General features: G+C 38.3%; 1 protein-coding gene across 1 annotated transcript in view; it reads left to right on the forward strand.

Moving 5' to 3' along the window:
• Nucleotides 1-24,033, forward strand: part of DECR1 (2,4-dienoyl-CoA reductase 1) — a 46,301-nt gene that overhangs the window by 22,081 nt on the left and 187 nt on the right. Inside the window, exons 6-9 of the mRNA XM_030937535.1 lie at nt 8,305-8,404; nt 14,488-14,560; nt 16,609-16,755; nt 23,892-23,954. Of these exons, the coding sequence (XP_030793395.1) occupies nt 8,305-8,404; nt 14,488-14,560; nt 16,609-16,755; nt 23,892-23,954 (383 nt within the window). The remainder of the gene's footprint in view (nt 1-8,304; nt 8,405-14,487; nt 14,561-16,608; nt 16,756-23,891; nt 23,955-24,033) is intronic.

A 24,033-nucleotide genomic window follows, 5' to 3' on the forward strand; every position in this document is an offset into this window, starting at 1 on the left:
GTTTTTTTTTTGTATTTTTTAGTAGAGACAGGGTTTCACCATGTTAGCCAGGATGGTCTCGATCTCCTGACCTCGTGATCCGCCCGTCTCGGCCTCCCAAAGTGCTGGGATTACAGGCTTGAGCCACCGCGCCCGGCAGCAGCATGATTTATAATCCTTCGGGTATATACCCAGTAATGGGATGGCCGGGTCAAATGGTATTTCTAGTTCTAGATCCTTGAGGAATCGCCACACTGTCTTCCACAATGGTTGAACTAGTTTACAGTCCCACCAACAGTGTAGAAGTGTTCCTATTTCTCCCCATCCTATCCAGCATCTGTAGTTTCCTGACTTTTTTTTTTTTTAAATACTTTATGTTCTAGGGTACATGTGCACAATATGCAGGTTTGTCACATTTGTATACATGTGCGATGTTGGTGTGCTGCACCCATTAACTGGTCGTTGACATCAGGTATATCTCCTAATGCTATCCCTACCCCCTACCCCCACTCCACAACAGGCCCCAGTGTGTGATGTTCCCTTTCCTGTGTCCAAGTGTTCTCATTGTTCGATTCCCACCTATGAGTGAGAACATGCGATGTTTGGTTTTCTGTTCTTGCAGTAGTTTGCTGAGAATGATGGTTTCCAGCTTCATCCATGTCCCTACAAAGGACATGAACTCATCCTTTTTTATGGCTGCATAGTATTCCATGGTGTATATGTGCCACATTTTCTTAATCTAGTCTGTCATTGATGGACATTTGGGTTGGTTCCAAGTCTTTGCTATTGTGAATAATGCCACAATAAACATACATGTGCATGTGTCTTTATAGCAGCATGATTTATAATTCTTTGAGTATATCCCCAGTAATGGGATGGCTGGGTCAAATGGTATTTCTGGTTCTAGACCCTAGAGGAATTGCCACACTGTCTTCCACAATGGTTGAACTAGTTTACAGTCCCACCAACAGTGTAAAAGTGTTCCTATTTCTCCACATCCTCTCCAGCATCTTGTTTCCTGACTTTTTAATGATCACCCTTCTAACTGGTGTGAGATGGTATCTCATTGTGGTTTTGATTTGCATTTCTCTGATGGCCAGTGATGGTGAGCATTTTTTCATGTGTCTGTTGGCTGCATAAATGCCTTCTTTTATGAAGTGTCTGTTCATATCCTTCGCCACTTTTTGATGGGGTTGTTTGATTTTTTTTCTTGTAAATTTCTTTAAGTTCTTTGTAGATTCTGGATATTAACCCTTTGTCAGATGCGTAGATTTTAAAAATATTCTTGTAAACATATTCTCACTCTGATGGTAGTTTCTTTTGCTGTGCAGAAACTCTTCAGTTTAATTAGATCCCATTTCTCAATTTTGGCTTTTGTTGCCATTGCTTTTGGTGTTTTAGACATGAAGTCCTTGCCCATGCCTATGTCCTGAATGGTATTGCCTAAGTTTTCTTCTAGGGTTTTTATGGTTTTAGATCTGACATTTAAGTCTTTAATCCATCTTAAATTAATTTTTGTATAAGGTGTAAGGAAGGGATCCAGTTTCAGCTTTCTACATATGGCTAGCTAGTTTTCCCAGCACCATTTAATAAATAGGGAATCCTTTCCCCATTGCTTGTTTTTGTCAGGGTTTGTCAAAGATCGGATGGTTGTAGATGTGTGGTATTATTTCTGAGGGCTCTGTTCTGTTCCATTGGTCTATATCTCTGTTTTGGTACTAGTACCATGCTGTTTTGGTTACCATAGCCTTGTAGTATAGTTTGAAGTCATGTAGCATGATGCCTCCAGCTTTCTTCTTTTGACTTAGGATTGTCTTGGCAATGCGGGCTCTTTTTTGGTTCCATATGAACTTTAAAGTAGTTTTTTCCAATTCTGTGAAGAAAGTCATTGGTAGCTTGATGGGGATGGCATTGAATCTGTGAATTACCTTGGGCGGTATGGCCATTTTCACAATATTGCTTCTTCCTATCCATGAGCATGGAATGTTCTTCCATTTGTTTGAGTCCTCTTTTATTTCGTTGAGCAGTGGTTTGTAATTCTCCTTGAAGAGGTCCTTCACATCCCTTGTAAGTTGGATTCCTAGGTATTTTATTCTCTTTGAAGCAATTGTGAATGGGAGTTCACTCATGATTTGGCAAATGCACCTTGTTTCACAAGTGGAAAGAGTAGAACATAGTGGAAGGCTTTCCTTATTTGTCAGTAGTGTGAGTGCAAGGTGTATGTTGCTTAGCGTATATAAGAACCACATGAATACATTTTTTATATTGTGTCTAGATATTTTTTCTAGAACAGTGGGTGCATCTAAAGACTATTTTAAAACACATTTTTAGTTATCTGTTGAAATTTATTAAGGCAGTATTAGTATACTTTTAAAATCACTTTTTGTAGAGTCATCTTGTTTGATGGGGGAGTTCAACCTCATCTGTTAAAATTTCTTAGAGCAACTGTGTACCTTATTTTGGTGTTTTTTGAAGATAAGGTATAAAGTGATTTGGGAATTTTGAAAAGGAGTTATTGTTTCTTTCTAAGTAGTAATTAGAAATGTCTTGGCAAGGCAGTAGTAGTTACATAGTAGTTAAAAGTGCAGGCTCTAGAGCCTAACTGCCTAGTTCCAATCCTGTTTAATACTTGTTAGTCCTATCAACTTGGACAGATCAGCTTGCTGTGCCTGTCTTTTCTGTAAAATAATGTTAATAATAAAGCCTTTCTCCTAGGATTGCTCTAATGATTATATGAGCCAGTATCTGTAAAGTGTTAAGAATAGTTCCTGGGCCAGACTAGTACTCAGTAAATGTTAGTTATGAAAGAAAATGTTAAGTTTCCTCCAAGGTAAGTGTATTTTTACATCTTTTACAAGGGGACCGTCAACTATCTGAAACTTAGGTTTTGACTCGTAATTAAAATTGGTTAGAAAAACCAGAGCCCTGATATCACTTATTATAATTAAACTTAAAAATAACAGCCTACATGAAGGATGTATTTATATTAAATGTTTAAATGAGAAAAGTGTTTCCTTAGTAGATAATATTATTTATATAAGGTTATTCTAGTTTTTAAATGTTATAGTCCTATTTTGAGTAGCTTTTAGAGAATTAAAGATTTTTAGATTTTCATATGGGCTCTCATATGGGCTGGGAGACAGGTATCCTCTGTGCTCCCATCAAAAAGACAGAGAAGTTTGTCTTCTTACCATGATTGTCAGTAAGATTAATTACTAGCAATAATAGTAGAAGAGTTAGAACTGCAACCAACAGCTCAGTTGTGTATTTAGGCATACAAGGAGTTCAGTGTTGCTTATATGTGACGTATAATGCCTGAAGGGGTAGGAGATGAGGCAAGCAATGTGGACTTTATCCTTTGGTGATAGGTAAAGTTAAACAAGGATTAAAAAAAATTCTTAAGATGCTTTATTTCTGTTTGCTGGAAAATTGACATAATACACTATGCTAGTCCCCCATTGTGGCTACAACAAATGACCACAAACTTAACAGCTTAATATATCATACACTTATAACTTTATAATTCTGTTTTTCACAAGTACATGCACAGAGTTGATTGACTGGTTTCTCTGCTTCAGATCTTATAGGCTAATATCAAGGAGTCACCCAGCAGAGCTCATGTCTTGGAGGCTCTAGAAAGACTCTATATCCAGGCTCATTCAGGTCTTTGGAATAATCAAGTTTCTTGTGGTTGTAGGACTGAAATGTGTATGTTCGTGGTTGCTGTCAGCTGAGGGCCACCCTATCTCCTAGGGACCTCTCTCTGATCCTTACATAGGGACAGGTACGTCTCAGAGCCAGCAATACCACAATATGTCTTTCTCATGCTTGGGGACTGACTTTCCCTTCTACCACATCTCTCTTGCCTGCTCCTTAAAATTCATCTTTCTGACTACAGCCAGAGAAAGTTATCTGTTTTTAAGGGTTTATGTGATTAGACTGTGTTACTTGGATAATCCCAGAAAGGTCCCTCTCTTAAATTCTGTAATCTTTCTTAACATCTTCAAAGTTATTTTGCCATGTAAAATAAGAAATTCAGTTCTTAGGAATTAGGGCATGGGATCTTTAAGTGGGGTCATTCTGCCCACACATATTTCTTGTCTTGTTAGAAAGGAAACCCTCAGAACAATCAGAAAATTTTGAAATAAGTAAATAATCATGTAATATCTGTAATGTAAAACATGCTTCCTTAGATATGGCACCCATATGCACTGCTCAACCATGTGTAGCAGCCCTGACCTACTGGCGGTTCAACAAAGTCTTAGATGTGTCCATGAAACTAGGGGACTGGGATGCCTGTTGGAGTCTTGGCTTATATAGTTACCTTCCATTCTGGTGATGTTTCGTAACACAACTTGCCAAATTATTAATATACAGGTAGTAAATGGCAGTCTTTTTGCATGAGAGCAGAAGAGTAATAGGTGGAATCAATAACAGCAGTAAATTAACAAGTAGTTCTTAGAATCTAATGACATTTGCTGGACACTCCCTATGTTCCTGTTTTATAGGAGATACATCTAGGGTCCAGAGCAGGGATGCGACTTCCCCAAAGTCTCATAGCTATACAGCTAGTAAATAGTGGAATCAATTTCTGAGCCCAGGTGTCTATACTGTTCCCCTTCTGTTAGTCACTGGAACTAAAATTGTTTAGTGAATCTTTCAATTTTCATAGTTTGTACTGAAACCAGATTTTAGAGCTTTTGAATCTTTTAAATCATAATCTTGCACATATCATAGCTTTTTTGATAGATAATGTGATTTTTGATGTTCTTTTATTACTATTTTTTTCCATTTCAAAATAACGAAGGATGGGCTAGCATATTTATTTCATTTATTGCTTCCCTTCTCTATTTTCTTAACCTCATTAATAATATAGATTCATTTCTGTTGTCTGCTCTGAGCTGTTAGAAACTTGCCTTTTATAAAGCTTTTCCATGGGCAGTTATTCTAATTGAAATAATGGGCCTCTGTACAAGAAGGAAAATAAATGTGACTAACCCTGGGGATCTAGGAATTCTTTACTTTGCACTTTAGCACCACTGTTCATTTTTCTGAAGCTACTAATTGTTTCACCTTGCAGCATTAATGCTATTGGAACAGTGCAGTTTGAAACTTTTATCTCCCTTTTACACTCAGGAGAATTAAAAGCCACAGTATCTCATTCTAAGAGGTGGGCTACCCAAATTTTCTACACTGAGAAAATAAAACCTAAAGGGATAAAGAGAATAGTAAAATAACTTTCATTTCAGCATCTAAATTGTGTTAGGATGGCTTAACTCCTTTCCCACGCTTGGAGAAATGTATCTGTTCAGTCTTAGTTGAAAGATAGTGCACTTTCCATTGGAGCATTTGCTTTGTATTTGTCACTTTTAAAGCAGTTTTTTTTTTTTTTTTGTAATTTTGCTATAAGAATGATGCAGTTAGCATCTGTTGTCAGTGTACTGTAATGGAGCTCACTAATGTTCTACATCCCTCCTCTTTCACAGAGTACGATTTTGGAAGCAAAGTAATTTTCAGCGATCTGAAAGCCTGTTTGATATATAAAAGGAGTTACCAGAATGACTAACATAACCATTCTTATTTTTTCCTATCCTCAAAATGGTACTCCTGCCCCCTCCTCCACCCCCGTGTTTCCCAGGATGTGCTGAGTTTTCTTTCTACTCTGGAAAATGCTGAGAGAAAGAGAAACTAAATATATGGAGCAGAGAAAAAACTTATCTGAATATTCTTCAAAATACTTTCCTTGTAGTCCTTCAAATTTAAATTTCTAAAAGTATTTACTGTTATGTAAAAGATGTAAACTTATTTTGATCCTTTTGCAAATATTATTGTCTTATCCAGTGTTATGAATAAATAAGAAGTAGAAAAATCACTGATTTCTCAGGACCTAAAGATTACTCTTTTAAGCCTTCCTTCCTTCTTTATTTATTTATTTATTTATTTATTTATTTTTTGAGATGGAGTCTCGCTCTTGTCACCCAGCCTGGAGTGCAATGGCATCATCTTGGCTCACTGCATCCTCTGCCTCCTGGTTTCAAGTGATTCTCCTGCCTCAGCCTCCTGAGTAGCTGGAATTACAGGCATGCCGTACCACACCCGGCTAATTTTTGTGTTTTTAGTAGAGGCAGGATTTCATCATGTTGGCCAGACTGGTCTCGAACTCCTGACCTCAGGCGATCTGCTCCTCTTGGTCTCCCAAAGTGCTGGGATTACAGGCGAGAGCCACTGTGCCTGGCCTCATTCAGTTAATTTATTGAGAACCTGCTGTGTCCTAGACTCTATTGACCACTATATGTACAGTGTCACTTTTTAAATATAGCTTTTATACAGTCAGTTATTTTAAAAAGAAATTTAAAAAACAAGAAAAAATATTTTATATTTACCTGCATATTTACTATTTTTTTCCTTTTGACAATCTCAGTCTCTCTATAATGTCATTTTCATATCATCTTGATTTTTGAAGGGTATTTTTGATGGATATGGAATTCAGAGTTAACAAGCTTCTTTCAGCACCTTAAAAATGTAGCTCCATTGTCTTCTAACTTATATTATTTTTAGAAATGAGAAGACAATGAAAATTTTTATCTGTGTTTGTGTATTTTTATTGTTTATTTTTACCTTTGGCTGCTTTTAAGATTCTATATATCACTGGTTTTCAGTTATTGATTATGACAACGTCTTCATTTTTTTCCCCCTGTTTATTCTGCTTGGGATTCATTTAGCTTTCTGCATCTGTAAGTTACAGTTTTTACCAAATTTGGAATTTTTTAAGTCCTTATTCAAGTACGTTTTCTTCCTCTGTGACTCCAATTGTACATTTGTTAGAATGCTAGATACTGTTCCACAGGTCAGAGAGATTCTGGGTTTTTCCTCAGATTTTTTTCCCCATTTGTCTTTCATTTTGGATAGTTTATATTGCTGTGTCTTCAGATTCGTGGATCTTTTCTTCTACAGCTAAGCTTATTTGTTCAGTTTTTCATTTCACATGTTGTATTTTTCTGCTTTAGAAGCCATATTGGTTTCTATTTTGTATTTTCCATTTTTCTCATCATATTAATATTTTCAGTGAAATCTTTAAAAATATTTGTAATAGCATTAAAAGGCTATTTGTCTGCTACTTCTGTCTTCTCTGTCATTTCTGGGACTCTTTGTCTATTAGTCATTTTTCTCCTTGTTAGGTTTATGTGTCTTTATGTGCAGTAATTTTTTATTGCATGCTGTGAATGCTATGTTGTTTTGTGTATTTGTGTCTGTGTGTATTTTAATTTTTTTTTGAGGTGTGTGATTTTTTTGTTATTTTCGAAAGCTGTTAAATTACTTGTGCATCAGCGTAATCATTTTTAAGGGTCATTTTAAAGCTTTATTTCAGCAAGTATATAGTAGTCTTTACTTTGGGACTAATTTAACCCTCCTACTAAGTCATTTTTTTTTCTGAGCTCTCTACTGAAAGCCCTGAATGTTCAGTGAAACTACTTAAAACTCACATGTCTCCCAGCCCTATGCGAGCTCTGGGAATTGCATCACTTACAGCTTCCTGATAGTTGTTCTCTGCCTGGCCTCATGGAATCTCACACTAAACATGTATAGCTTATTATTTATCTAAAGACTCATTGAGATTCCATGCAACTTTATGGAGTTCTGTTAGTATCTCTGCCTACTTTCCTCCTTGGAGGAACTCTTAGAAACCTTAGTTTCCTTAGGCTCCCCAAACCGATCTCTATCTTCTTAACTCAGTGTGAATGCCATTTTCTGCTTAGATTCCTCCTCCTCATCCTTCCATCTATATAGTACCTTTAGGCAGAAATCTAGAGTATCTCAGGGCTTATTCATTTTCCTTCTCTCAGAGATCATGGTCCTTCCCTGCCTGCTGTGCAGTATCTGTATATAATTGTAGCATATATCTTACTCAGTTTTCTTGATGTTTATAGCAGAAGGGTAAGTTCATTATGGCTGGAGGCAGAAGTCCCTGCTAGTTTAATTTTAATTCTGATTTATTCTTATTCAAGTAGTATTTAGTTAATGGGAATTCTGACCAGCTGATTATACAAGGTGCAATAGGGGCATGCCTCTGAGATTTGGGCTTTTGTATTGACTCACCAGGCATGCATTCCAAATAAGTGCAGACCGGGCCATCCTAAATCACAAGATTAGTAGCAAGACATATCAATTTTCTTATTCTCTCATTAATTTAGAGTGAAGTTTTAAAAAATACTTCAGTTTTTCTTACACCCTCTTTAATCAGATCCCATTTTTATAAATCATGTTTTCCTTATGTGAAGTGATACAGCTATATTGCTAATCAACTGTATCCTTTTAAAATTTCAGGAGCAGCATTTCTTGCTATTACCACTATCTATGCTGAGACTGGTTCAGGTTTTGTAGTACCAAGTGCTTCTGCCAAAGCAGGTGTGGAAGCCATGAGCAAGTGAGTACTTCCTTGTCAATCCTGTTGCTGAACGTAACTAATACAGTTTGGTGGCTCAGGGAACTAAATTCCGGCTTTCTGGTGTCCATCCAGAGAAAAGTAAAACAAAGACTTGGATTCACCATGAGGCACACATTTTATCTCCCAGATAAGTCTTGTTTGTCTATAGCAGCATTGTCCTGTGGAACTTTCTGCAGTGATGGAAATGTTCTGTAAATATGCACTATCCGGTAGCCACATGCAGATATTGAACCCTTGGAATATCCCACTATGACTGAGAAACTAAATTTTAAAAATTAATAGCTGTATATGGCTAGTGGCTATGTATTAGACACCACAGGACTATAGCTTTTTTGCTCTCCCAAAGATCTTTATCAGTGTCATCCCTAACCCCTCTCATAAGCACATCTTTATTCTTTTATTGCACATACTGTTTAAGGTTAATGGGACTAACACAGACTATGAGCACTTGCCAAGTCCAGTGGCCTTTCTCAGCAGAGTATAACTGCTTTTTTTTTTTTTTTTTTCTGAGACAGGACTTCACTCTGTTGCCCAAGCTGGACTGCAGTGGCGCAATCACAGCTTATTGCGGCCTTAATCTCCCAGACTCAAGTGATCCTCCCACCTTAACCTCCCAAGTAGCTGGGACTACAGGGCGGTGCCACAGTGCCTGGCTAATTTTTAAAAACTTTTTGTAGAGATGAGGTCTTACTGTGTTGCCCAGGCTGGTCTGGAACTTCTGACCTCAAGAAATCATCCTGCCTCAGCCTCCCAAAGTGCTGGGATTACAGGCATGAGCTGCCACACCCAGCCATGATTGCTTTTTGAATTTGTTCTCCATTGTCTTTGTTAAAATGGGGATTCTCATCATTTCATTGCTTGTCTGGCTTGCTGTAATCACGGTATATTTCTTTGCTACCAGTCTCTTCCCCCTGTATTTTTTATTCACATTTTCACCAGAATTATCTTTCTAAGAATATATATGTCTGCTCACGACACTCCCCAGCTAAAAATCTTAGATCATTTCCTGTCACTCTTTGGAATAAAAGCCAGAACTCACTATGGCATTCTAAACAGACTTGTCTCTAGCCATTGTTAATTAATTCATTTATTCAATAAATATTTATTGTATACCTTATATGTGCTTCGTCCTAGGGATATGATAGTGATGGAAATAGAACAGTCCTCATTGTCAGCTGAGTTTAAATTTTTTACTATTCCATTTATTATTTCCATGCTTTAATTTCCATTACCTGTTCCATGTTTCCCTAAATGTACCATACAGCTTTCATATGTCTATGCCTGAGTTATACTGTTGTTGGAATTTTGCTGTGATATTTTGCTTACTTCCTTTGGGATGTTTTCTCTGTAATCATTTCCTCCTCTCTGCCTTAAAACTTTGTTTAATCCAATCTAGTGAGAGGACAAACATTAATAAGTAGATTCTAAAATGAAGGTAATATACCAATATAGCAGAGGCAGAGAGCAGGGCATGGCCGGCTGGAGTGCAATGGTGCGATCTTGGCTCACCACAACCTGTGCCTCCTGGGTTCAAGTGATTCTCCTGCCTCAGCCTTCCAAATAGCTGGGATTACAGGCATATGCCACCACACCTGGCTAATTTTGTACTTTTAGTAGAGATGGGGTTTCTCCGTTAACATGACATTAAGCAATCTGACTTCCCCACTTCAGCGTGAGTTCTGTGAGAGAAAGGGCCATATGTTTGCATCCTCATTACCCAGAAGGTTCTGGTCCATAGCTGGTGCTCCATGCTTGTTGAGCTGAATTATGGTACTCTTCTTTTAGTAGTCCCAGAGCATTTTTAATATTTAAGTCAGTAAATACACATTAGTTTGAGATAGAAAGAAATATTTATTCACAAGCTGAATCTTAGTCTGAATAGAGATAATTACCATTTTTAAGGTCATGTGGTGTTGGAAATAAAGGATGAGAACTTGACTATTTTGGCAGCATTTGTTCAATGTCAATATTTGTTTTGTGAGAACCCTTCAATCTTGTTAGAGCTTTTCATCTCATGTCCTTTAAGAACTGATTTGGGCCAGGCGCGGTGGCTCAAGCCTGTAATCCCAGCACTTTGGGAGGCCGAGACGGGCGGATCACGAGGTCAGGAGATCGAGACCATCCTGGCTAATACGGTGAAACCCTGTCTCTACTTAAAAATACAAAAAACTAGCCGGGCGACGAGGCGAGCGCCTGTAGTCCCAGCTACTCGGGAGGCTGAGGCAGGAGAATGGTGCAAACCCGGGAGGCGGAGCTTGCAGTGAGCTGAGATCCAGCCACTGCACTCCAGCCTGGGTGGCAGAGCGAGACTCCGTCTCAAAAAAAAAAAAAAAAAAAAAAAAAAGAACTGATTTGGTGCTGCCTTTATTGTGTTCCTGCATATAATAGATGCTCAGTAAACATGTGCCTTCCTTCACAGCTTGAGTTGCCATCAACCTTCTTCTCATACTTTATAGTACACAGTCATACTAAATAAGGCATTATAGGTCCCCAAATTCTACATGTTGTTTGGGCCCTTGTCCTTTACTCATACTGACCCATATGCCTTTGCTGTCTTCCTTTCTCCATCTGTATTAGTCTGTTCTCACGCTGCTGCGAAGAAATACCTGAGACTGGGTAATTTATAAAGAAAAGAGCTTTAATTGACTCACAGTTCCACATGGCTAGGGAGGCCTCAGTAAACTTACAATCATGGTGGAAGGCACCTCTTCACAGGGCAGCAAGAGAGAGAATGACTGCCGTGTGAAGGGGGAAGCCCCTTATAAAACTGTGAGATCTTGTGAGAGAACTCACTCATTATCACGAGAATAGCATGGGGAAAACTGCCTTCAGGATTCTGTTTTGTCTACCTGGTCCCACCCTTGACATGTGGGGATTATTACAATTTAGGGTGAGATTTGGGTGGGGACACAGAGCCAAACCATGTCACCATCCTACCTTCTTAATCTGTCAGCTCCTCCTTTCCCCTGCCTTTGCAGCAAACTCCTAATCCTTCTTCACCCGTCAGCTCAAATGTTACCTCTTCAGAGAAGCCTTCCCTGTCACTCCCACTTAGGTTCTTCTTCTTTTAAGCAGGTATGGCTCACATCACACAATTCCCAGCCTAGTAACTAATTCATTATATAACCAAGCTCACCTCTCTTGAGAGGGAGGGACTGCTCTTTTGAGAGCAGGGACTGACTTTATTTGAGGCTAAGCAATATTTATAGTATTGATACATGGTAAGTATATGATAAACATTTGTTGAATGAACAATAATAATAGCTAACATATTGAATATTTTGTTCTTAGCATCTTAACATGCAGAGCTAACTGTATGAGGTAGATTCATTGTCAGATTACAGTAGTTCTTCAGTATATCAGCTAGCTTAATGACAGTTGAAAGATCATGCTAGCAATTGAACAAATGTATCTGAGACACCTCTGAGCACAGAGAGGATGGCTTTTCCTCTAGGCAGATTTTCTTAACAGGTTGCTCAGTTTTTCATAGGATAATATAGACTCTGCTCAGTACAGTAATTCTATTAAGACATGAAGCAATTTAGAGTAGATGCACTATAAATAAATGCCCAGAGTATCTATGGCAATGAAGTTTGTCAAAAACATCACTCAGAGAAGCAATTTTTATGTATGTTCTGTCTGAAAGAGATAGAGCCCACCCATTTCTCTAAAATACATTCATGGATTAAGTCAGATTAACAGGCTATCTTTAGATTACATGTACCCTATTCTGTAGAATTGGTTTTACTGAATTGGCCTTTGAAGTGATGCTGTAAGACTGTATTAATGGATGTCTGATAGTTTCATAGAACTTAGCCCATTTTTAAAATTATTTTACTTTACATTCTGGGATACATGTGCAGAATGTGCAGGTTTGTTACATAGGTATACATGTGCCCTGGTGGTTTGCAGCACCCATCAACCCATCATTTACATTAGGTATTTCTTCTAATGCTATCCCTCTCCTAGTTCCCCAGCCCTCGACAGGCCCGGTGTGTGATGTTCCCCTCCCTATGTCCATGTGTTCTCATTGTTCAGCTCCCACTTATGAATGAGGACATGCGGTGTTTGGTTTTCTGTTCCTGCGATAGTTTGCTCAGAATGATGGTTTTCAGCTTCATCCACTTCCCTGCAAAGTATATGAACTCATCCTTTATTATGGTTGCATAGTATTCCATGGTGTATATGTGCCACATTTTCTTTATCCAGTCTATCATTGATGGGCATTGGGGTTGGTTCTAAGTCTTTGCTATTAAGAACAATGCTGCAATAAACATATGTGTGCATGTGTCTTTATAATAGAATAATTTATAATCCTTTGGGTAATACCCAGTAATGGGATTGCTGGGTCAAATGGTATTTCTGGTTCTAGATCCTTGAGGAATCGCCACACTGTCTCCCACAGTGGCTGAACTCATTTACACTCCCACCAACAGTGTAAAAGTGTTCCTATTTCTCCACATCCCCTCCAGCATCTGTTGTTTCCTGACTTTTTAATGATTGCCATTCTAACTGGCGTGAGATGGTATCTCATTGTGGTTTTGATTTGCATTTCTCTAATGATCAGTGATGATGAGCTTTTTTTTTTTTCATAGTTTGTTGGCTGCATAAATGTCTTCTTTTGAGAAGTGTCTGTTCATATCCTTTGGCCACTTTTTGATGGGGTTGTTTGTGTTTAATTTGTTTAAGTTCTTTAAGTTCTTGGTAGATTCTGGATATTAGCCCTTTATCAGATGGATAGATTGCAAAGCTTTTCTCCCATTCTGTAAGTTGCCTGTTCACTCTGTTGATGCTTTCTTTTGCTGTGCAGAAGCTCTTTGGTTTAATTAGATCCCATTTGTCAACTTTGAACTTAGCTCATTTTATCTATTGCAAGGATACAGTATCTTAAGGAGATTGTTATACTACACAATTTTCCTTTTGTAAGTCTAGAAAGACTTAAACAATTTTTCGTATTAGAAACAATTGTGCTTTTCCGGAACAATTAGCTTGCTTTTTCTTTATGGGTACTTTGGATTGTGTAACTGATTAGGCTTACCTTTTTTGTATAGAGTCATGGGATGAATAGATACCAGTTTGTGATGTGACTGTTGCAGTTATATGGAATGTCACACACTTCAGTAAATTTAGATATTAACTTCATTCTTGGCTCCATTATATTTCGTTATCCTGGCTTTTCTCTCTATCTTGCTTTTTTTTCTTTCCTTCTTTCTTTCAAATGATCCTGTCTTCCTCATTTGCATTATATGTATTCTTTTAAGCTACCTTGTCATTATTTGAAATTACGTTAAGTATATATACACACAAATATACGTATGAATGTAAATTCCTAAAATGAATTTAGATTTTAAAAGAGCTATCTGTAAAGTAAGCTTTTAAAACAAGCTCCTTTGAAGTTCTTTGTTTGCTATTAGTGTTATATTTTGCTTCAGGACATTAAGCAAGATTTTGTTAGATTCCTATTTCCTTTCAAGTTTAGTTCAACAATTATATTAAAGCCTAGTTAGACATGGATGTGGTTAATATTTTCAGTCGATGTAATCTTTTACTCAAATAAAGCACTTGTGATGTTATAGATGTTGTAATCCAATGTACAGCGCTATGAGTAAAGTTATAATGAACTTTGTAACTATAAGACTGAACTCCAGAAAATGTGAGGGAAGGGCATAAAGCACTCACATTTTTATGTGAGTAATGAATACCTACTCTAAAAATGTATATTGACATTGGACTTCATATTCTAAACTACAAATAGTAGGTGGTATAGCATAGTGGTTAAGGACACGAAAATGTAAAGGTTAGGTTGTCCAGTAGAGTGACTAAGGGTATAGACTGAAGCTAGACCTCTTCAGATTGACAAATTGGCCATTTGACGTAGAGAACATGATTTAACCTTTCTGTGCCTTAGTTACATTATCTGTAATATAGGGAACAATAATAGTACCTACTTCTTGGGGTTGTAATCTCTGACATGTAGTAAGCATCTAGTGAGTCTCAGTTATTACTGTTTTTAACATATGGTATAATATCTCAGAATGTATGTTGTTGATTTTAATTTTTAGGTCTCTTGCAGCTGAATGGAGTAAATATGGAATGCGATTCAATGTGATTCAACCAGGGCCTATAAAAACCAAAGTAAGTTGTATTTTGCTTGTTATCGCATTGTGAATGATTAAATAATGAAACACTGATAGATATAGTCTGGTTGTTGTGTAAAGGACTTTCCAGAGATGCCTGGGTTTAGAGCCCTGGTTCTAGGGAAGAGGCCTTTGCCTTTATTCATTATCAAATATAAGAAATAAGGAGGTGGGCAGGAATATACCAGTTATGCAATTTCTTCATAATGTCAATTTCAGTGTCTTAATCTTTTGGGATCTTTTATGCCATCAGTGTTGGCACTTTATCTGATTTGCTTCAGTGGTTATTGTCCTGTATTTGTTAACTTCACGACATTTTAAAGGCTCTTACATTGTCTGACGTCCTTTTTTTAAAAAAAATCAAGGAAATGTAACTATATTTATAGTTTGAGGGATGCTCCAGTAACTTATTATACAGTCTTTGTCTTGCTATAGGTAGGTAGCATTTTCCTTGACTCATGCTTGTGCCCTTTCACTCTCAGTCAATTATGCATGTCATCTAACACCCACATCTCTCTGATTATGAATCCTTCTGACAGCATGGATTTCACCTGTAAGTAATAATCCTTGCAGATACTCATTGCAACTTGTAATTATCTCTAATGTTGTCACAGATGTTGCTCAGAATGTCCACAGCTTCTCTGCTCTCTCATTATCCCAAAATAACTTCACCCTCACACTTCTCTTGGTTTTCACCTAAAGCAGGTATTTATAATGCCAACCAGATGTAATGTTGAAAGGTCAGGCAAAATTTGGTAACTTGTTTAAGTTGTGTAAACATATTGGAAAATAATACTAAGGGATATTTGGGTTATAGGTAGCTCTGGGTATTAAGTAATAACTTGGAAATGTCCATATTAGTTTATTTAGCAGTTTAAAGGATGGGAAATAGAAATAAAAACTTCCTGAGTGATTGAAACTTGATTGACTATCTTATTTATCTGACAATTCAATACTAAACAGTCTAATAAAGTTAGTGGAAAGAAACTTAAAAACATAACATTAAAACACATGATTCAGGGTGGCCCTGTCCTAAGCATATCTGAAAAGAGGCTTATAGGCACAAATGCTTCTCTCCAGGATGCCAATATCTAGGGAAAAATCACCTGCGTTTTATTTATTTATTTAACCTATCTTTATTGACTGTTCACTGTATGCAAGGGTACTGAGAAAGATACAGAAATATCTCTGAGAAAGTGCTTACCACTAAGGAGTTTATAGTCTAGCCACTGAGATAGGAGTTGTACCCAAATAATAACTATTTACTGTTGAAGAGATTAAAAGAAAACTGAAGTGTAGAAACTCCCTAGCATGCATGTTTTAGAACCAGGATTGGGACCAGTTGCTACCCTTTGTCTCTGGGCTTTATACCCTCCTGGGAAGAACTGGAGGTCTCTCATGGAGTCCTCTAAGTATTTGTTCTGTCTTATGGCCACGTTATTGAGAAAAACTGTCACCTAAACTTCAAGGCACTAGTACAGAAAAATCAGTTGTTTTTATTAATCATGCACATCCATAATTCATCTTGGTTTGTTCCTTCACATCACTGACAGAAAGCAAATTGTTTGGCAAATTCAGTTATAGTTTTTCTCTCTCTAGAATCTAATTGAATTTCTATATCCTTGTTTTCTTCCTTTTCTAATATTTTGGGATGAAAGAAAAGGAATTTCCTCCTAAATATTTCCTATGAGCCACTTTTCTGTGTTTATGAAAAGCCAGTAATACCACTGCCTTTACCACATAAGCTTGTACATATTTCAGAGTACCTTTATATACATTTTTTCATTTGATGCTTATAACAGTTTTGTGAGGTAGCTAAGATAGATATCCTCATTTTATATAGAAGAAACTAAGATTAAAAGAGTTATATTTTCCAGTGATCTATTTTTTCTTTAAAGAAGAATTTGGTGAAATTGTTTTTTACTTACAAAGCCTGAGGTTTTAAGCTGCATAGTAGCATGCCATTTTATACACATTATTTTCTTAAGTAGGAAAGGAGTTGATTGAAAAACCCAACACAACCCAATTGTTTTCTTAATTTCTAAGGGTGCCTTTAGCCGTCTGGACCCAACTGGAACATTTGAGAAAGAAATGATTGACAGAATTCCCTGTGGTCGCCTGGGGACTATAGAAGAACTCGCAAATCTTGCTGCTTTCCTTTGTAGTGATTATGCTTCTTGGATTAATGGAGCAGTAAGCATTGTTTATTTCTCTTCACTTTTTTTTTCAGGAGTGTATTTAGGGCACGGAAGTCTGTTCTGGAACCAATCCTGACAATGCTAAATGTAAATATGATTTAAAATATGTATTTAGCTGTAAATAATATAAAAATATTATATATATTGTTTAAACTATGACATTTATTCAGTGATGTATTAGTCCATTCTCACACTGCTAAAGACATACCTGTGACTGTAATTTGGAAAGAAAAGAGGTATAAGGGAAGCGCAAGGGGTCAGGGAATTCCCTTTCCTAGCAAAGGGAAGCCCTGACAGATGGTACCTGGAAAATTGGGACACTCCCACCCTAATACTGCACTTTTCCAATGGTCTTAGCAAACGGTCCACGAGAAGATTATATCCCACACCTGGCTTGGACGGTCCCACGCCCACAGAACCTCACTCACTGCTGGCACAGCAGTCTGAGATCGAAATGCAAGGCCACGGCAAGACTTGGGGAGGAGCGTCCGCCAATGCTGAGGCTTGAATAGGTAAACAAAGTGGCCCGGAAGCTCAAATTGGGTGGAGCCCACCGAAGCTCAGAGAGGCCTGCCTGCCTCTGTAGACTCCACTTCTGAGGGCAGGGCATAGCTGAACAAAAGGCAGTAGAAACTTCTGCAGACTTAAAGGCCCCTGTCTGACAGCTTTCAAGAGACTAGTGGTTCTCCCAGCACGGAGTTTGAGATCTGAGAACGGACAGAGTGCTCCTGCAAGTGGATCCCTGACCCCTGAGTAGCCTAACTGGGAGACACCTCCCAATAGGGGCCGACTAACACCTCATACAGTCGGGTCCGCTCTGAGACAAAGCTTCCAGAGGAACGATCGGGCAGCAACATTTGCCGTTCTGCAATATTTGCTGTTCTGTAGCCTCCGCTGGTGATACACAGGCAAACAGCATCTGGAGTGGACCTCCAGCACATTCCAGCAAACTCCAGCGAAACAGACCTGCAGCTGAGGGTCCTGACTGTTAGAAGGAAAACTAACAAACAGAAAGGACATCCACACCAAAACCCCATCTGTATATCACCGTCATTAAAGACCAAATGTAGACAAAACCTCAAAGATGGGGAAAAACCAGAGCAGAAAAGCTGAAAATTCTAAAAATTAGAGCAGCTCTTCTTCTCCAAAGGAATGCAGCTCCTCACCAGCAACGAAACAAAGCTGGATGCAGAATGACTTTGACGAGTTGAGAGAAGAAGGCATCAGACGATCAGTAATAACAGACTTCTCCAAGCTAAAGGAAGATGTTCAAACCCATTGCAAAGAAGCTAAAAACCTTGAAAAAAGATTAGACAAATGGCTAGCTAGAATAAATAGCATAGAGAAGACCTTAAATGACCTGATGGAGCTGAAAACCATGGCATGAGAACTACGTGACACATGCACAAGCTTCAGTAGCTGATTTGATCAAGTGGAAGAAAGGGTATCAGTGATTAAAGATCAAATGAATGAAATGAAGCGAGAAGAGAAGTTTAGAGAAAAAAGAGTAAAATGAAACAAACAAAGCCTCCAGGAAATATGGGACTATGTGAAAAGACCAAATCTACATCTGATTGGTGTACCTGAAAGTGATGGGGAGAAGGGAACCAAGTTGGAAAACACTCTTCAAGATATGACCCAGGAAAATTTCCCCAACCTACCAAGGCAGGCCAACATTCAAATTCAGGAAATACAGAGAACACCACAAAGATACTCCTCGAGAAGAGCAACTCCAAGACACATAATTGTCAGATTCACCAAAGTTGAAATGAAGGAAAAAATGTTAAGGGCAGCCAGAGGGAAAGGTCGGGTTACCCACAAAGGGAAGCCTGTCAGACTAACAGCAGATCTCTCAGCAGAAACTCTACAAGCCAGAAGAGAGTGGGGGCCAATATTCAACATTTTTTTTTTTTTTTTTTTTTTTGAGGCGGAGTCTCGCTCTGTCGCCCGGACTGGAGTGCAGTGGCGGGATCTCAGCTCACTGCAAGCTCCGCCTCCCGGGTTTGCGCCATTCTCCCGCCTCAGCCTCCCGAGTAGCTGGGACTACAGGCGCCCACCACCTCGCCCGGCTAGTTTTTGTATTTTTAGTAGAGACGGGGTTTCACTGTGTTAGCCAGGATGGTCTCAATCTCCTGACCTCGTGATCCGCCCGTCTCGGCCTCCCAAAGTGCTGGGATTACAGGCTTGAGCCACCGTGCCCGGCCCAACATTCTTAAAGAAAAGAATTTTCTACTCAGAATTTCATATCCAGCCAAACTAAGTTTCATAAGTGAAGGAGAAATAAAGTCCTTTACAGACAAGCAAATGCTTAGAGATTTTGTCACCACCAGGCCTGCCTTACAAGAGCTCCTAAAGGAAGCACTAAACTTGGAAAGGAACAACTGGTACCAGCCACTGCAAAAACATGCCAAAATGTAAAGACCATCGATGCTAGGAAGCAACTGCATCAACTAATGAGCAAAATAACCAGCTAACATCATAATGACAGGATGAAGTTCACACATACCAATATTAACCTTAACTGTAAATGGGCTAAATGCTCCAATTAAAAGACACAGACTGGCAAATTGGATAAAGAGTCAAGACCCATCAGTGTGCTGTATTCAGGAGACCCATCTCATGTGCAGAGACACACATAGGCTCAAAATAAAGGGATGGAGGAAGATCTACCAAGCAAATGGTAAACAACAAAAAAAGCAGGGGTTGCAATCCTAGTCTCTGATAAAACAGACTTTAAACCAACAAAGATCAAAAGAGACAAAGAAGGCCATTACATAACAGTAAAGGGATCAATTCAACAAGAAGAGCTAACTATCCTAAATATATATGCACCCAATACAGGAGCACTCAGATCCATAAAGCAAGTTCCTAGAGACCTACAAAGAGACTTAGACTCCCACACAATAATAATGGGAGACTTTAACACCCCACTGTCAACATTAGATAGATCAACGAGACAGAAAGTTAACAAGGATACCCAGGAATTGAACTCAGCTCTGCACCAAGCAGACCTAATGGACATCTACAGAACTCCCACCCCAAATCAACAGAATATACATTCTTCTCAGCACCACATCACACTTATTCCAAAACTGACCACATAATTGGAAGTAAAGCACTCCTCAGCAAATGTAAAAGAACAGAAATTATAACAGACTGTCTCTCAGACCACAGTGCAATCAGACTAGAACTCAGGATTAAGAAACTCACTCAAAACCGCTCAACGACAAGGAAACTGAACAATCTGCTCCTGAATGACTACTGGGTACGTAACAAAATGAAAGCAGAAATAAAGATGTTCTTTGAAGCCAATGAGAAAAAACACACAATATACCAGACTCTCTGGGACACATTTAAAGCAGTGTGTAGAGGGAAATTTATAGCACTAAATGCCCACAAGAGAAAGCAGGAAAGATCTAAAATTGACACCCTAACATCACAATTAAAAGAACTAGAGAAGCAAGAGCAAACACGTTCAAAAGCCAGCAGAAGGCAAGAAATTACTAAGATCAGAGCAGAAATGAAGGAGATAGAGACACCAACAATGCTTCAAAAAATCAGTGAATCCAGGAGCTGGTTTCTTGAGAAGATCAACAAAATTGATAGATCATTATCAAGACTAATAAAGAAGGAAAGAGAGAAGAATCAAATAGACACAATAAAAAATGATAAAGGGGATATCACCACCATTCCCACAGAAATACAAACTCCCATCAGATAATACTATAAACACCTCTACACAAGTAAACTATAGAAAATCTAGAAGAAATGGATACATTCCTGGACACATACACCCTCCCAAAACTAAACCAGGAAGAAGTTGAATCCCTGAATAGACCAATAACATGCTCCTTAATGAAGGCAATAATGAATAGCCTACCAACCAAAAAAAGTCCAGGACCAGACAGATTCACAGCTGTATTCTACCAGAGGTACAAAGAGGAGCTGGTACCATTCCTTCTGAAACTACCCCAATCAATAGAAAAAGAGGGAATCCTCCCTAATTCATTTTATGAGGCCAGCATCATCCTGATACCAAAGCGTGGCAGAGACACAACAAAAAAAGAGAATTTCAGACCAATATCCCTGATGAACATCGATGCAAAAATCCTCAATAAAATACTGGCAAACCGGATTCAGCAGCACATCAAAAAGCTTATCCACCATGATCAAGTTGGCTTCATCCCTGGAATGCAAGGCTGGTTCAACATACGCAAATCAATAAACATAATGCATCATATAAACAAAACCAAAGACAAAACCACATGATTATCTTAATAGATGCAGAAAACGCCTTTGACAAAATTCAACAGCCCTTCATGCTAAAAACTCTCAATAAACTAGGTATTCATGGGACATATCTCAAAATAATAAGAACTGTTTATGACAAACCCACAGCCAATATCATACTGAATGGGCATAAACTGGAAGCATTCCCTTTGAAAACTGGCACAAGACAGGGATGCCCTCTCTCACCACTCCTATTCAACATAGTGTTGGAAGTTCTGGCCAGGGCAGTCAGGCAGGAGAAAGAAATAAAGGGTATTCAGTTAGGAAAAGAAGAAGTCAAATTGTCCCTGTTTGCAGATGACATGATTATATATTTAGAAAACCCCATCATCTCAGCCCAAAATCTCCTTAAGCTGATAAACAACTTCAGCAAAGTCTCAGGATACAAAATCAATGTGAAAAAAATCACAAGCATTCCTGTACACCAATAACAGACAAACAGAGGGTCAAATCATGAGTGAACTCCCATTTACCATTGCTTCAAAGAGAATAAAATACCTAGGAATCCAACTTATAAGGGATGTGAAGGACCTCTTCAAGGAGAACTACAAACCACTGCTCAGTGAAATACAAGAGGACACAAACAAATGGAAGAATCAATTTTATGAAAGTGGTCACACTGCCCAAGGTAATTTATAGATTCAGTGCCATCTCCTTTAAGCTACCAATGACTTTCTTCATAGAATTGGAAAAAACTAAATTTCATATGGAACCAAAAAAGAGCCCGCATTGCCAAGACAATCCTAAGCCAAAAGAAGAAAGCTGGAGGCATCATGCTACCTGACTTCAAACTATACTGCAAGGCTATGGTAACCAAAACAGGATGGTACTGGTACCAAAACAGAGATATAGACCAATGGAACAGAAAAGAGCCCTCGGAAATAATACCACACATCTACTACCATCTGATCTTTGACAAACCTGACAAAAAAAAAAGAAATGGGGAAAGGATTCCCTATTTAATAAATGGTGCTTGGAAAACTGGCTAGCCATATGTAGAAAGCTGAAACTGGGTCCCTTCCTTCCATCTTATGCAAAAATTAATTCAAGATAGATTAAAGACTTAAATGTTAGACCTGAAACCATAAAAACCCTAGAAGAAAACCTAGGCAATACCATTCAGGACATAGGCATGGGCAAGGACTTCATGACTAAAACACCAAAAGCAATGGCAGCAAAAGCCAAAATAGACAAATGGGATCTTATTAAACTAAAGAGCTTCTGCACAGCAAAAGAAACTGCCATCAGAGTGAACAGGCAGCCTGCAGAATGGGAGAAAATTTTTACAATCTACCCATCTGACAAAGGGCTAATATCCAAAATCTACTAAGAACTTAAAGAAATTTACAAGAAAAAATCAACCCCATCAAAAAGTGGGTGAAGGATATGAACAGACACCTCTCAAAAGAAGATATTTATGCAGCCAACAGACACATGAAAAAATGCTCATCATTACTGGACATCAAAGAAGTGGTAATCAAAACTAAAATGGCATCTCACACCAGTTAGAATGGCAATCATTAAAAAGTCAGGAAACAACAGGTGCTGGAGAGGATGTGGGGAAATAGGAACACTTTTACACTGTTGGTGGGACTGTAAACTAGTTCAACCATTGTGGAAGAGAGTGTGGCGATTCCTCAAGGATGTAGAACCAGAAATACCATTTGACCCAGCCATCCCATTACTGGGGATATACCCAAAGAATTATAAATCATGCTGCTATAAAGACACATGCACACATATGTTTATTGTGGCATTATTCACAATAGCAAAGACTTGGAACCAACCCAAATGTCCATCAATGACAGACTAGATTAAGAAAATGTGGCACATATACACCATGGAATACTATGCAGCCATAAAAATGGATGAGTTCATGTCCTTTGTAGGGACATGGATGAAGCTGGAAACCATCATTCTCGGCAAACTACTGCAAGAACAGAAAACCAAACACCACATGTTCTCGTTCATAGGTGGGAATTGAACAATGAGAACACCTGGACACAGGGTGAGGAACACCACACACAGGGGCCTATCATGGGGTGGGGGGGAGGGGGGAGGGATAGCATTAGCAGATATACCTAATGTAAATGACGAGTTAATGGGTGCAGCACACCAACATCACACATGTATACATATGTAAGAAGCATGCATGTTGTGCACATGTACCCTAGAACTTCAAATATAATTAAAAAAGAAAAAGAAAAGAGGTTTAATTGACTCACAGTTCTGCATGTCTGGGGAGGGCTCAGAAAACTTACAATTATGGCTGAAGGGTAAAAGTCATAACTTAACATGGTGGCAGGCAATAAAGAGGGAGAGAGAGAGAAAAGGGAGAGGGTGTGTGTGTGTGTGTGTGTGTGTGTGTGTGTGTGTGTGTGTGTGTAGGGGAAAGAGCCCCTTATAAAACCATCAGATCTTGTGAGAACTCACTGACTATAACAAGAACAGCATAGGGGAAACTGCCTATTCCAATCACCTCTCACCGGGTCCCTCCCTCCACACCTGGGCATTATGAGGATTACAATTAAAGATGAGATTTTTGTGGAGACACAGCCAAACCATATCAAGAGATAAATTAATAGATGCAAGTTACCTTGATAGATATACCTTTAAGATGATCTTCAAGATTGGGTAGATTTTTGAAATTGTGGAGATGTTAGAAATAGAATTATGAACTGTGTAAATCAATTTAGGTTTAATCATGAGTTTTATCTTTAAAATTTGGGCTTGATTTAAAGTGCCAAAGAGATATTCCATCCAAAGTATGGGAAAATGGCTAGTGGTTCAGAAACTTTTTAAAAGGAGTAGTTTCAGAGTTTAAAAATTTGTTTTTTCCAGGTTGTTAAATTTGATGGTGGAGAGGAAGTACTTATTTCAGGAGAATTCAATAACCTGAGAAAGGTAATGCCATTTTGTGTGTATAATGTAATATTAGCAGCTCGGTTACTAAGCTTTAAAAACATGTAAAAAGCACATTAAA

This window comes from Rhinopithecus roxellana, chromosome 9 (assembly GCF_007565055.1).
Source record: "Rhinopithecus roxellana isolate Shanxi Qingling chromosome 9, ASM756505v1, whole genome shotgun sequence".
Lineage (NCBI taxonomy): Eukaryota > Metazoa > Chordata > Mammalia > Primates > Cercopithecidae > Rhinopithecus > Rhinopithecus roxellana.